Source organism: Ornithodoros turicata, chromosome 2 (genome assembly GCF_037126465.1).
Source record: "Ornithodoros turicata isolate Travis chromosome 2, ASM3712646v1, whole genome shotgun sequence".
NCBI classification, from domain to species: Eukaryota; Metazoa; Arthropoda; class Arachnida; order Ixodida; family Argasidae; genus Ornithodoros; species Ornithodoros turicata.
Window position 1 is genome coordinate 76,599,140 of NC_088202.1, and position 14,572 is coordinate 76,613,711.

Genomic DNA, 14,572 nt, shown 5'->3' on the forward strand with positions numbered 1-14,572 from the left:
TTACTAAAATTGCATTTTAAAAAAGTTCATTAGAATCACAAACACAATTCAGAAAAGTGTTTGCAGCTGGACCAAAAACAATAATGTGCATATTGGAGGGTTCATAACGCAGTGTTTGTCTCTGCATAAAACGTGGTGGCCCTGGAAAGGGTCTTTTTTTTTTACTTTAGTTTCTCTGGCTCATTCAGTGTGTGACGCAGGGGGAAGCCTCACTACTAGAACCTAAAAATAAAAATTCGCTATATAACAACATCAAGCCTTCACAGTATGTGAGCAATATATATCACTCGTAGAGGCTGATACTCCGCATGAGCTGCCGGTTTCACAACATGAACGTTCACTCTGACTCAGAATTCAATTCATTCACTGTACAACACAGATATTAAACTTTCCTAATGAATAGAAGCTTGTGATACTCACCACCTGAAGCAGATTGCTGCTACCATTACCATCAAGCTGCTTCTCTCCACCTGAGATAGAAATTGAGCACTTGATGTTGGACAATATGATGCATAAAAGTATAATGCCGAATGGGGCCTTTCTGTTGGAAAGCTGCCTCATTGGCTCTCTCTTGCTCACAAAAATGATGGTGAGTGCATGCTGGGTTACATGAGCAAAGAAAGATGGGATAAACTTTTTCTTAAACTTTAGTATCTTTAATTGATAAATAGATAATTTGATAATCTTTTGAATATTGCAACCGGAAAAATTAGAGGGATGCCGTCAAAAAATTACGTGACGTGCTAGTGGGGCCTAAGGGGGTCTGGTACATCATTGCCGGCCGTGGTTTATACATATTCCGATGTACATTCGGAAACAACATCTGGAAACAAATGCTTACCTGCTCATCCGGTACGTCGGTGGTGTCCATTTGCTCATGGAACAACGTGGGCACAGCATAGGGCTTTAGCCTCTTGCATTTCGCTGACACTCCCATACGGGATTGCAATAGGTCCGCCTCCATGTACGCTTCGTCGGCAAACTGCGGGGAACAAACGTGCCGAACGTGCAATTCTTCTGCCACAACAAGAAGCCTGCCGGCAATTGCTGCTTCGAACTTTCGTTTGGCGTCCCTGTCCTTGGGTTCGTGAAACGTCATTTCTGGGTTCGCCCCAGACGATTTTTTGCAGTCAGGAACACCACGACGCGTTCCCGAACTCAACGACATGTTGCAATTTCACCACTGAGCGACATTCACAGCACTTTCGAAGAAATAGGTTGTTTCATACACGTAGCCATGCACGACGCCATCTCCAAAGCAGACGATGTCTCCGAGAGAAAATGGGGGAACGGCGCGCCGCCCTCGCATTGGTCCTGTTGGCTTCTACGTCACAATGATGTCATCGGAGGTTTCGCTGATCGAAAAAGCTCGTTTATTTAAAACACAAACATTTCTGCGCAGTGAAACTCGGTGACATCGATTGTCGAATGATGCCAAGCATTCTCGTAACCATTTCCTACCCATGTCTCCGGATGCGATAGTCCCTTTAACGCAATTAAATAAATAAATAAATAATAAAATAAAATAACAGAAATCAAATCATTTTAATAAGAGCACTAATATTCTGAATGTATTTCTGAAAGCATAAGCCATTTAGAATGGTTTATGAAACGCTTGGGGCATATTCTTTTGCACTTGTTACACAAGAACCAACATGTCAGTCGTTTCAGTCAACTCCGCGGTGTGATGAACAGCAGAAGGTTACGCTGCAGGCTACTTGAGAGATGCAGCTTAGGAAACGCCTTCTCCCGAGTCAGTTGTAACAGCTCTTACACATTTTGTTGTGCGCGTTTCTTGCGCGCCACACACTGAACAATTGTAGAAATAACGTAAATGAATACTTACTATCAAATTAGAACACAGACCTCAGTCGGGCATAAGAGCAAGATGATGATCACGGGATCTTGAAAACGACGCAAGTCGCTGGATTGTCTTACGTATCCACAGGGGTGGCATCCAATGTATTGCTCCGTAGACGAAAGCGTGCCGGGCGAACGCAATGCATCCTGGACAGGTCCTGGTCGCACGTCGCAACAAACGTCAAGGCACACGTGACCTTAAAGATGGCGGCGCCCGTGATCGGCGGTCAAACCGTTTGTAAACAATGCGGTTGTTGTTTCTGCACGACGTTTTGGATGTCAAGGTTGTAGCATTCTCATAGTTGAAAGTGTGTCCCGTTTTGCAGCAGTGGTCAACGAGTTCCGTCTTTAGCCTTGTTGCATTTGTCGCTCTTTCGACGTCTCGCCGGTGTTCCTTAATCCGGGTGCTGCGTTTGCGGCCGGTCTCCCCAATGTATATTATGTCACAGTCGCGGCAGTCTAACTTGAGCACGACACCGGTTTGGGATTCCGGGGAAATCTTGTCTTTGGGTTTGGAAAGGAGGTCACGCAATCTGATGTGAGGTTTACAGGTGGTCCGAATTCCTAATGCAAGAAGAGCTCGGCGGATGCTTTCGGACACACCGCTGACGTAGGGAACTGTAACAACCCCTTGTTTGGAAGTGCCTTCTCTCGGTTGATTTTTCTCTTCTATTCGTTTCCGCGTGTTTTTAATGAAATTTCTAGATAATAATCTAATCTAATTTCTAGATATCTCGAAAGCGTTCGATACTGTGAGTCACTCATCGTTGCTTTACAAACTAACTTTACTCAACTTAGACGCAAATGTATTTGCGTGGATTAGAAGCTACCTGACTGGTCGCTCGCAAGCTACGTTAATTAACAATTCTCTCCTCTTCTACCTGTGTCCTCTGGCGTACCTCAAGGGTCCGTCATAGGTCCCCTCCTTTTTCTCATATTTATTAATGATATGCCTAATAATATATCGCCATGCGTTCGACTCTTCGCCGATGACTGTGTCATTTATCGCGCCATTTCTTCCTCTGCCGATACTGTCCTCCTACAGCATGACTTAGACGCAATTAACGCATGGTGCTCGACCTGGCTTCTCTCATTAAATGTCTCCAATTGTGCTCATATCACATTCAAACGGTCTCTACCACACTTGGTTCGTAGTTACCTCCTAGGGACGTCGCCAGTCAGTAAACTTTTCTCATATAAATATCTCGGCGTGCACGTCACTAGCAACCTCTCTTGGTCGCACCATATTAACGCTATTACTAATGAAGCAAACCGATGTCTCGGGTACCTTCGTCGTAACTTGAAGTCAGCAACTAGTTCGGTTAAACACCAGGCGTTTACTACATTGGTCAGGCCGAAGCTCGAATATTGTTCATCTGTCTGGGATCCTCACTACGCCAACTTAACCAGTCTTCTTGAATCGGTACAAAACCGGGCCGCTCGATTCATCACAAATACTTATTCGTTTCCTTCCAGTGTATCATCCCTTAAACTCTCTCTCCAATTGCCGGAACTCCCTACACGCCGAAGATATTTCCGTCTTTGTCTCATTTTCAAATTCTTCCACAATCCCCAATTGCACCCTAACTTCATACGACCTGCCTCATACATTTCCGCCAGAGTCGACCATACCTTAAAAGTCACCCGACTCCGGTGTAGAACCCTTCATTTCTCGTATTCGTTTTTCCCATGGACCATAACCGAATGGAACTCTCTTCCCCTACTAGTTCAGGGGTCGAAGCGAGGTGCTTCGCACGGTCAAGTAACGTGTTTACCACGCTTCGTTTATGTTCGGGGGGATGGTGGGAATTGAAGTGCAAGAAACTGCCTGTGTCACAGGGTTTGCGATGTACGGTTGTCTCTATGTGTCCAGCTTCGGCTCGGCGCACACTAACATCCAGGAAAGGAAGCACGTTGTTCTGTTCTACCTCATACGTGAAACGGATTGAAGGCTGCACGTTGTTTAGTATAGAGTGGAGGTCATGTACGTGATTCCGGTTTAAGATGACAAAGGTGTCGTCCACGTACCGCCGGTAGAACTTGACCGGGAAAGATGCCTTTTGTAGTGCTTGATCTTTCACGTGTTCCATGTTCCATGTGTTCCATGTTCCATGTGTTCCATGATCAAGTTTGCCATGGTCATTGACACTGGACTGCCCATAGGGCAGCCTTCGATGTGTTGGTATACCTGTTCTTTGAACGTGAAGTATGATTGTTTCAGACAAAAACGTAGTAAGATGATGATGTCCTCCACCGTCAGTGATGTACGTGATGGGAGGGAGGAGTCATTACGCTATCGTGTTTCAGCGACTTCAATCACGGTCGCAACATGGACGTTAGTAAAGAGCGAAACGACGTCAAAAGACACCATGATGTCTTCTTCACCGATAACTTGATCACGTACTAGTTGTATGAACTCACGGGAATTACGTACGGTCATGTTTTTATTGCCGGTTACAGGTGAGATCAGTTCAACAAGGTACTTTGAAAGGTTGTAAGTTCGTGATCCAATGAATGACACAATCGGACGTAGCGGGCATTCGGGCTTGTGCACTTTAGGGAGGCCGTACAGTCTAGGAATGGAGTCATCTGAGGAAAACAAGCGGCGATAGGTTTCTTCATCCAAGCAGTCTTTTTTCTTGAAATTACGGAGGTGGTCGACGAGGGAGCGCTCCGATTTTCGGATCGCGTCGTGTGTAACTTTCTTAAAATGCGTGGGGTCGACTAGGATTTTGAGCATCTTGCCATCGTAGTCGATTTTGTCCATTACTACAGTGCCTTTCCCTTTATCTGCTGGGAGGGTGATAATCGACTCGTCAGATTTCAAATCCCGTAGAGCTGCTTGTTCCTGTTTGTTCAAGTTCGACGGTTGAACTTTTAGATTGGATAGAGTGGTCGCTATGCGGCTACGTGCTAAGTTGACTCCGGTGGTATTCTTCAAGTGGCGGAGTTTGTCTTCGGCTTCAATAATGAAATCAATAGTAGCGGGAGCACGTGGAGTCAGAGCAAAGTCGAGGCCCTTTGAAAGCAAGCTGACGTGATCGTCCGAGAGCCGCTTCGAGGAAAGGTTGAACACCGTATTGGGATTGCTTGGTGTGGAACTCCTGGGTATCAACCGTGATAACTTCTCATTGTGAATGTTGGTGCGTTTGGTTTTCTCTGTAGTCTCAGCATGCTTGCGTGTGACGAACACGCGCTGCATGTCATCTGGTTGTAAAATTCGTCGAAGCTCCTTCTCCGCTTGGTTCTGACGCAGCCGACAGATAGTTTGTTTCTTCTTGTTTTTCAGCACGCGTGCTTTTAGGCATTTCATGCTGAAATCCCGTGCAATCTTGTGACCGTAGGGTGTGTCGACCCGAGGTCGACAGCGAAGAGGATGAGGAATAGCGTTGCGTTGTAGACACTCACTGTTGAAACGTTGGTGACATTCCAGGCGGATGATCGTTGTGGACTGGTTGAGGTACCCACGTAGGTACCCTGCTCAGGTACGTGCTTACACAGCTTGCCAATTCACCAAGCCATTTAACCCACTTACACAAATGGCAACTGCATTCTGAAGTACATAACCTAAAACCAGAATCCTTACGTATTTAGATATTCGCTCTAGTTAAGTATGAAGTCGCGTTATGCTTTATATAGGTTTGAAAAATATCACATCAATGAGCATAGCATCTAGTGCATCATGAGCATTTTACACATAAAGCAACTAAAAACAAACATCGAAAACTATAAACCCCATGAACAACTGCTGCATGAAAGAACTACACGTGAGTCCTTGCATTAGAAATGATGAATATCCCAAACTGTGGAAGAACATTGAATGGAAAGTTTAAAGGAAAAAGTTGTTGGTTAAAAATGCTTTGTAAACGTGACATGAACAAGCTAATGCAATCTCAATCATGGTCAGCCGATGTAGAAAAAAAAACTAAAGTAAACAGCAAGCAAGACAAAAGCCCAATGTTGCAACTTGCATTATAAATGATCACTTCAAAGGGCACCAAAATTAAATGGTTGAAGCAAACAGTCGTTTGTAGAAAAGTAAATGTTTGGAAAAATATATGGCATGAACTAGGTGATCCTATTTCAACCATATTGAGCTGGCACACAAAAACAGCTGCAGCAAAAAAGCAGAAGTTTCACATGAGTAAATAGATCTGAAACATGACTGTTCCTTTAGTGAAAGAGCGCTATTACTGTGTTCAAAGCAAAAGGGTAGAAGCAAAATTTGGGGTACATTATTATTCCAACAAAAATTAGTGTTTGCCAAACGGGATATACTTTTACTATAAAAAGAGAAGGAGAACAGTTACGATAAAAATAGAACAGTTTTCCAGGTATTCACCCTGCTGTTACATGTAAGAGTGGCCGTGAAGTTTTACTTGAGGTTCAAAGGCGACTGAAAAGCATGGTAGCTCCACAACGTAGCAGCAGGGTGACGAAAAAGGAGAGCGATGTTCTCTTACCATATCTTAAAAGCTAAGTATACAACCGAGTGTTGGTTATAGTTAAGCATGATGAAGGCATGCTAACAGGAACACTTGTCCGTTCTATAGAACGGACAAGCACGCACGTACGCCATTCAACTTTAACCGACATGTGTTAGCCTATGTCTCTCCCAAGCTCTTTGAAAAGATTACTTCACTTGGAATCAGGATTAGTGAGTGGTGGCTAACGATATTCACGGCCACATCAACACGGAAGAGCGTAATGGCCTCCCTTCTGCATCATGTCATGGAACGGGCTATTCTGTATTGGGATGGCTGCGAGTAACGTTAGCCACTATACAGGGTGTTTCACCTAAAATAAAAAATTCCAGCTTGCGACGTACTCGCCGGAGGATTTTGGGGCTTTTGGCAATTACCTTCTGGAAACCTTTGCCTGCATTTAGGAAGGCTTTGGACCATTTTTAATTATGCAACTTTTTTTCAATCGAACTTTGGAAAATTACTAAGGGAACCTCACTTTTTTACAGAAATGTGAAGTCCTCCATGGATAACCACATACCCAATAAAAACTGCACAGTATTGCAACAGAGATAGTCTAAGAAAATTGGTAAATATTCTACTTTAGCCCGCCTGCTCGATTGCCACAAAGAAGAGCGTACAGGAGATGTGGGGAGAGGAGGAAGGGTTCCCGCCTCTTGCTTTATTATTATTTCCCCTGCTCTGACGTTGACGGTGGTGACAAGGCAAAACAAATGAAGGTAGGGACACTTCCTTCTCAAGGCATTTGTATAAGGAAGCAGGAGACGTCCGTAAGGATCGGTGGCAAACCTTTTAATGACAGTAATGGCGGAAGAGAAGATCGAGGGCGGAAGCTCACGAGCTCCCGTGTCCCTGCAATCCTGTCGTCTTCCTTAACACTCCCCGGCGCGGAAGTACAAGTCAATCAGCTTCCAATTTGTAGAGAAGTTGTACTGGCCGGCTTACGGTTTTCCCTCCTGGCAAGTTGATCCTACAGGATCTAACCCTTCCATCTGGGCTCTGTGTTACGTGACTCACACGTCCTAGAGGCCACGATGTTCGCGGCCTTGACTCCGCAGCAATGAGTACTAGGTCCCCGACGGCGACGCTGTGTGATGGTACGGCCTTGCAGACGTTGGCCGATCTCAGGAGGAGGATGTACGTTTTAACCCACTTCTTCCAGCATTGATGAGTCAATTCTTCCCTATACGTCCACCGGCGTCTCAACTGTTGCGTTGTAGATGTTGTTCCTGCTTCGGGTTCGCGACACGGAAGCGCGGTGAGCCTTTGCCCAATCAGAAAGTGTGACGGCGTGACGGCAGAAAGGTCGTCTGGATCTTCGGACAGATACGTCAGAGGCCGAGAATTCATCACCGCCCCCACCTCTGTGAGAACGGTAGAGAGTTCTTCGTAGCGGAGGGCGCTTCGACCCAGGACTGTACGCAGGCAGGTTTTGGTACTGCGAATCAGGCGTTCCCAAAACCCACCCCACCATGCTCCTCGCTCCACTATGAATTTCCAGGTGATCCGTCGTGCAGTCAAGAATACGTTTACCTGAGCGTTTTGTGACAACCAGGCAGGGGTGAGTTCGCGACTGGCTCGCTTGAATGTCCGAAAATTGTCTGAATATATAGTGGCGGGTACGCCCCGTCTTGATACGAACCTTGTAAGAGCCATTAGGAAATCCTTGGTAGTCATAGACTTCGTCAGCTCTAGGTGAACAGCCCTAGTGACGGCACAGGTAAAAATCAGGATGTAGCACTTTCTTCCGCCGCCTTTTGAACACTTGTAGTACAGTGGACCCGCAAAATCGGTGCCTGTCACTTCAAATGGTGCGGACTGTGACAAGCGGTCTCGTGGTAGCGGAGCGGTAACTTCTGTGCACGCCTGAACCTTTGCTCGTCGGCAAGTGCGACATCCATTTAGGATCCTCTTCACAGCCTGACGACCACGGAGAACCCAGTACTCTTCCCGAAGCGCGGCGAGTGTCTCCTGAACTCCAGCATGCAGAAGCCTGACATGAGCCCGGAAAACTAAAAGAGCGGTGAACGGGTGGTCAGCGGGAATGACGATGGGATGCCTCTGGGTTTCTTCAAAATCACTGTACTGAAGGCGGCCCGTCAAACGGAGAACACCATCGTCATCATGGAAGACAAACACATTTTGTAAGGACTTGTGCACCGCGGGATGAGAACCGAAATTTTGACGCTGTGCCGCTGTGACCCAGTATGTTTCCGCTGCAACTACCTCGGCGGCCGTCAATGGTCCCCTCCTTTCGGCTGTGGTATGCCTACAGTTGTGCAGGAATCTTGACACCCAAGCGGTAACTCTCAGCAGACGGTGGAGTGAACTGTATTTGGCAACATCCATTAGGGTAGTAGTAGCCAAGATGGGTACGCAGCACGCCGTCTGGGCCTTTGTTTCGTTTCGTACCTCGACGCAGGGTTCATCCGGAGTACGCCATGCTGGCGGCCAAGACTTTTGAGCCATAAGCCACGAGGGCCCCTGCCACCATACACTGTTGTTCAGCAATTGGAGGCATGAAGTGCCTCTCGTGAGAAGATCCGCGGGATTTTCTTTGCCGGGGCAGTGACGCCACTGACTAGGCTCCGTACCAGCCCGTATCTCCGACACCCGGTTCTGTACAAAAGGTTTCCAGTCGTTCGTCGATCCGTAAATCCAGTAGAGTGTTATCTCAGAGTCCGTCCATAACACCGTGGGTACGGTGGACAGAGATAACGTCGTCTGTAAGAATCTCATAAGCCTGGTCGCGATGACGGCACCCATTAACTCGAGTCTCGGTAAGGAGACCGTTTTGACCGGGGCCACCCGAGACTTTGCCAAAAGAAGATCCGCACTGTAATGACCGTCCCTGTCGAGCGTCACCAGGTATGCGGCCGCACCGTATGCTCGCGGACTCGCGTCGCAAAACATATGCAGCGCGATGCTGCCCTCCGACATCTTCCCGCCGAGCCGCCGTGGTAACGAGACGCGAGACAATAAAGGCACCTGCTGGCACCAAGACGACCACACTCCCATCAGGTCTTCTGGTAGTTCTTCGTCCCAACTCATCTTGGAGAGCCAAATCCGTTGTAGCAAAATCTTGGCTGTCAACACGAAAGGCGCCACATAGCCCAAGGGATCATAAATGCGAGCCACTGCTTGCAGTGCATACCGTTTGGTATTCGACCGTTGCTCCAGGAACTCCGATATTGACTTCAACGGATACCGAATTTCATCTGTCTCGATATCCCAAACGATTCCTAGGACCTTCCTTAGTGGCGACGTGGTCGAACTTCCTGTCCCATCGGCGTCAAAGGTAGCCCGGAGATGAGCATCATTGCTCGTCCACTTAACCAGTTTCATGCCCGCGTCGCGGAAGATTTGCCGCGACTCGTGGTAAACAGTAAGTGCCTCTTCCGGCGATGGCATACCAACAACGAGGTCGTCCACATAGAAATGGCTGGAAAGTAAGGACGCCGTGCGTGGGTATGTCTCTTCTGCTGCTCTCAGGTGGTGACGTATAGTGGCAGCGAGAAGAAAGGGACTGGACTTGGCTCCAAAAGGCACTCGTGTCATGCGCCAAATTTCTACTGGGGGCAACGGTTCGCCTGCTCGTGGCGTCGTGGCATACCACAGAAAACGCAAACAATCTCGGTCAGCACTGTCCAGCACGATCTGTAAAAACGCCTTCTCTATATCCGCTGTGAGAGCCACATGATAAGATCGAAACCGCAACAGCAATTGCAGAACGTCAGGGTTAAGGTTAGGGCCGGCGTGAAGAGCTTCGTTGAGAGAGAGAGAACCGTGAGCCTTCGACGAGGCATCAAACACAATTCGAACCTTTGTTGTCTCGCGGTCCCTTCGGATGACTGCGTGGTGCGGCATATAATAGAGAGGCCCGGCCACCAACTCCGGTTGTAGGACCCGTTCAGCGTGTTGAAGACGCAAATACTGACGTATGGAGGAATCATATTCTTCCAGCAACGTTTGGTCTCTCCGTAATCTTTTGATGGTACTATCCAGCCTCTGGACCGCCAGCTTCTTGTTGTCACCCAATGCTTCAGGCGCTTCCGACTTCCAAGGCAAGCGCACGGTGTAACGACCGTTTAACAACTGCGCTGTGGACCAGAACTTGCGCAGGACAGTGTCACCGTCGGAGTCGGACTGGTGGCGATCAATTATGCCCAAATGCTCTAACTCCCAAAAGGCGGAGAGTTGCTGGTCGATGACGTTGGTATCTTCCTGGTGCACCTCAACATGGAGAACATGAACCGACGGGATGTGACCGTGACCACCGCTGGCATTCCTGCCTGAGCCTTGAATCGTCCACCCAAACAGAGTTTCAACTGCCACCAGGTAATCTGATAAACGGGCGGTTGCTCCAGTCACAACTCCCCAATAAAAGTCCGCTCCAATCAATAATGAAATATCGGTGGGAGATGAGGGCTCGTCAGCAAGCTTTCTTGACGTGTTGCGCTGAATGCGAATCGAGAACAGGCAATCCATCGGAGCAGATGTCGGGGTATTCAACCGCCTCGATTGCCATACATGACGCCGAAAATTGGCTGCGCAAGAGAACCCGCACGCATCGATACTTCGTGCAGCTTGACGCAATGTTTCCAAGGGCCCCAACATGCAAATCTTCGGATCGAAGCAGTGTACATCCGAGCTTCGTCGACACATCCTGTCGAATAAAACTGCGTTGGCTGCCGCCATCCAGAAGTATGCGTGCGAGACTTCTCCTGCCATCAGTTCCTTCAATCCACACCTTGGCTGTTTGCAGAAGGACCGCCGCGCCTGGCAAAACGGCAGAGGATGAAGAAAGAGACGTCACAACAGTTCCCGTAGACGCATGCACCGTCGACGGCTCTTGTGCTGTAGAATGAGATGACTGCGGGGACTAAAGGTCCCTGGTTCGGTCCCGGGTTTCGGCACCAGTGTATAAGGAAGCAGGAGACGTCCGTAAGGATCGGTGGCAAACCTTTTAATGACAGTAATGGCGGAAGAGAAGATCGAGGGTGGAAGCTCACGAGCTCCCGTGTCCCTGCAATCCTGTCGTCTTCCTTAACAGCATTTATTTCGCACACATTCCTTTGAGAACATCATGCAGGCCTTATTTTCACTAAACCGGCCTCGGTGGCTCAGTCGGTAGCGTGTTCGCCTTCTGATCCCGAGATCGCGGGTTCGAACCCGGCCGAGGACGCCAGCAACTTGGTGGCAGGGTACAAGTTGCTTAGACACGCCGTCTTCCGCGAGGGACGTTAAATACGGGGTGCCGTGTGATGAGCTTTCATCGCATGTTAAAGAACCCTCAAGTAGGCAAAAGCAATCCACAGACCGACCGCTGTGGCGTCGCTCATGGTCTCAGTTGTCTCGCGACGTAAACACCCAATTATAAAATATATTATTTTCACTAATTTTTGTCGACTATTTCTGTTGCGATATTGTGCAGTTTTTGTTGGGTCTGCAGTTATCCGTGGATGACTTCATATTTCTGTTCAAAAAAGTTTCGCTTGCCGATTTTCGTAGTTCAATTGACAAAATAAATTTCCCACAATTAAAAATTGGCCAAAGACTTCCTCAATGGTGGCAAAATTTCGAGCAGGTAATTGCCGAAAGTCCCACAATCCTCCGGCAGGTACATCGCCAGTTAGAATTTTTTGTGACTTTTGGTGAAACACCCTGTATAGGCCCACCTCCTTGTGAAAGTCATCTTTTCAAAGAAATCGGGAGAGACATGGCCTAAGTTACCCACATTAAGCTGTTTGTGCGTGCTTGTCCGTCCTAGTGTTACACTCCGCATTCTTTCATCATGTTCACCCCTTGAAGCATTTTGTAGTTGTACAAAACCAGCATGACTGATGCATCAAGGCGGTTAAGACACTGTGAAGGCACTCCACATTTGCACGCAAGAAAACTGTACATAGCTGCCACTCTTGCTGTGATTTAGTCCTTCCACTCTTGCCACTTATTTAGACGTCCTGTCGTGGCGCTCTTTGGCGTGCCTCAGCCATGATTTTATGTTGTGCTCCACTTCGCTGCTTGTGGCATTCTTAAGCAGCCGGTTGGACATCACGATGCCTAGAAGAATTATGACACAGCTGTTAGAAAAATGACACGTCACTAGCGCATGTACTGTTTAACCTGATTACAGTCAAATTTTCTAGCAAAAACATTGCGTAATACTTACCGCAAATTTGCTGAAAAATATAACTAGGCCTGTCTTTTTCGGGTTATATTTTTTACCAAATTCAGGAATAAAAGTTATAACTTTCTTCAAAAATTCAGCACGAGACTAAACCCAGATTGCGTTCAATCGTGTTGAGTCAGGTGTGGACTTTCAGTTTAGTCGTCATGATGTTTTTATTTCGACGCTCTTCATAATCATACTGGTGTATTTACAATAAGGGTTTCTTTCACTGCTTTTCTTCGGTTATTGGGAATTTGGTATCCCCTGGTCCAGCAGTTCTCGAGGAAACAGCGCTACCTGATAGTCGCTCATTTGCTTCAGGGTGTATTGAGCGTAATCGGGTATAACTGTAAAAAGCCAGCTCGGTCATGTTTTCAAACGGATTATCCCACATGTTTGGAACGTTTTTGATTGATTGATTTTTAAAAGAAAAAAATGGAGATGTCAGTCTCGAGCCACTCGGGACTGGCTACTCCAGGACGCGTTTTAAATGAGCAGAGACAATAACCTCTTGTATGCTGTATGTATATTCAGTGACATCACACAACAAGCACTATGTTATCACAACCTTTTCCTACCATTCTTCGCGACATTCTCAAAATAATGGGGTGACATACCTTTCGAACTCATGGTCACTCAAAGTGATCGCCGGCACTTGGTCAACGCTCCAGTCACCGATGCCACAGTAACGCTACGATGATACACTGCAACCAAATGTTTTCCGTATTAATATTTCAGCTTTCATATCCCTGCCCACATAGACACTGCCCACATACGTTGACTTTGGTCAGACTTGGTGGGAATTATACGCTGTACCATATGCGAACTGGGGGAGACGCCACATCACTAATGTTACACATCCACGCGAAAACAAGACATTTTTATGACAATCTTTGAAATAATCGAATTATGGTTGTCCGAGCTTTCGAATCGGACACATTTAACAAATCAATATTGTTACATGCGTTCACTGTCGGCAATGAAAATCCCTACAAACCGCGCTTCTAACTAGACGAATTCTCATATTGCTTACAGATTCCACCGATGCTGTGCCGCTTCTGACGGCGACCCCTCCGAGATCCTCGTACCCTTGGCGTCGCTATAGAGATGAATAAACAACATATTAATAGAGACAAATTAACTTAAATGGTGAGCTTACCTGACAAAACGCGTCCTCTACGCGCTTCGCGTTCACCAGAAATATGCTGCATTGGATTGGATTGGCCAAGCAGGTGAACGCCAAGTACCACGACAAGGTTGTTGGACTGTGTGCAGCTAAACGCTCCAAAAGCGTAGTACGTGCTGCAAGCAAATTTACGCTGCGGAAACAGTCGGCACAATTAAGTACGCTGAGCCAATGTCCGTTCATGAAAGATAAGTTCTCTGTTTCTTTTTTCTTCAACCGGATTGGCCCGCCTGATTCAGGTTATACCTCTGGACACATCGTTTCACCGCGTAAACGTCAGCTGCGCCATCAAAATGACGGTGACCGGACACTGAATGCTTTATCGCAGACATGTGGATATTGCAAAGTGAAGATCGCACCACATGATGCATCTCTTGTCCCCAGCATTTCCGGTGCGGGACGTGTATGGGATGTACCATATGCGGTCCCGCTAAGATGTCCAGTGGACATCCATACAAAGTTTCAACGGGACGTCTTGTCGTTTCGGACATGATGGGAATGCGAGGATATCCTAAGGACGATGTGTGTTGTCTGGGACGTAGCTTTCGTGGTACTACGATCCTGAAAGGGTTGCCGCCGACCTCCTCGTCGTCCTCCTGGGGGATGTACCTCACCAGAAGACCATCCTCGCTCAGCTGATAGGAGTTGAACCTCTCTTCAGCGTCTCCGGCGTCCGCTGGGCCCGTTCTTTCCAGCCACCTTACTACTCGCTGACAGAGTCCGTCCGTCCTCTGGGCTTCCACGATGTCCTTCCGGCTCACGATGTGTCCCCACGCTAGCTCTCTGTCCGTCCCGGCTTGTCCAACCGCGGCTACGAGCTCCTGCGTGGTAACGACGTCCTCCAGGGGCAGAGGTGCTCGAGACAGCGCA

General features: G+C 47.5%; 2 protein-coding genes across 2 annotated transcripts; both read right to left on the reverse strand.

Annotated features, from left to right (window-relative positions):
• Positions 1-4,153: 4,153 nt before the first annotated feature.
• On the reverse strand, positions 4,154-5,173 carry LOC135384797 (uncharacterized). Its single transcript, XM_064613983.1, has one exon. The coding sequence runs from the start codon at positions 5,171-5,173 to the stop codon at positions 4,154-4,156; it is 1,020 nt and encodes a 339-aa protein (XP_064470053.1).
• A 2,071-nt stretch (positions 5,174-7,244) lies between these two features.
• Positions 7,245-10,832, reverse strand: LOC135384799 (uncharacterized). Its single transcript, XM_064613984.1, has one exon. The coding sequence runs from the start codon at positions 10,830-10,832 to the stop codon at positions 7,245-7,247; it is 3,588 nt and encodes a 1,195-aa protein (XP_064470054.1).
• Positions 10,833-14,572: the final 3,740 nt, after the last annotated feature.

Excerpts from the sequence above, each read along its gene's own strand:
- LOC135384797 (XM_064613983.1), bottom strand. The coding sequence starts at position 5,173 with ATGAAATGCCTAAAAGCACGCGTGCTGAAAAACAAGAAGAAACAAACT.
- LOC135384799 (XM_064613984.1), bottom strand. The coding sequence starts at position 10,832 with ATGGATTGCCTGTTCTCGATTCGCATTCAGCGCAACACGTCAAGAAAG.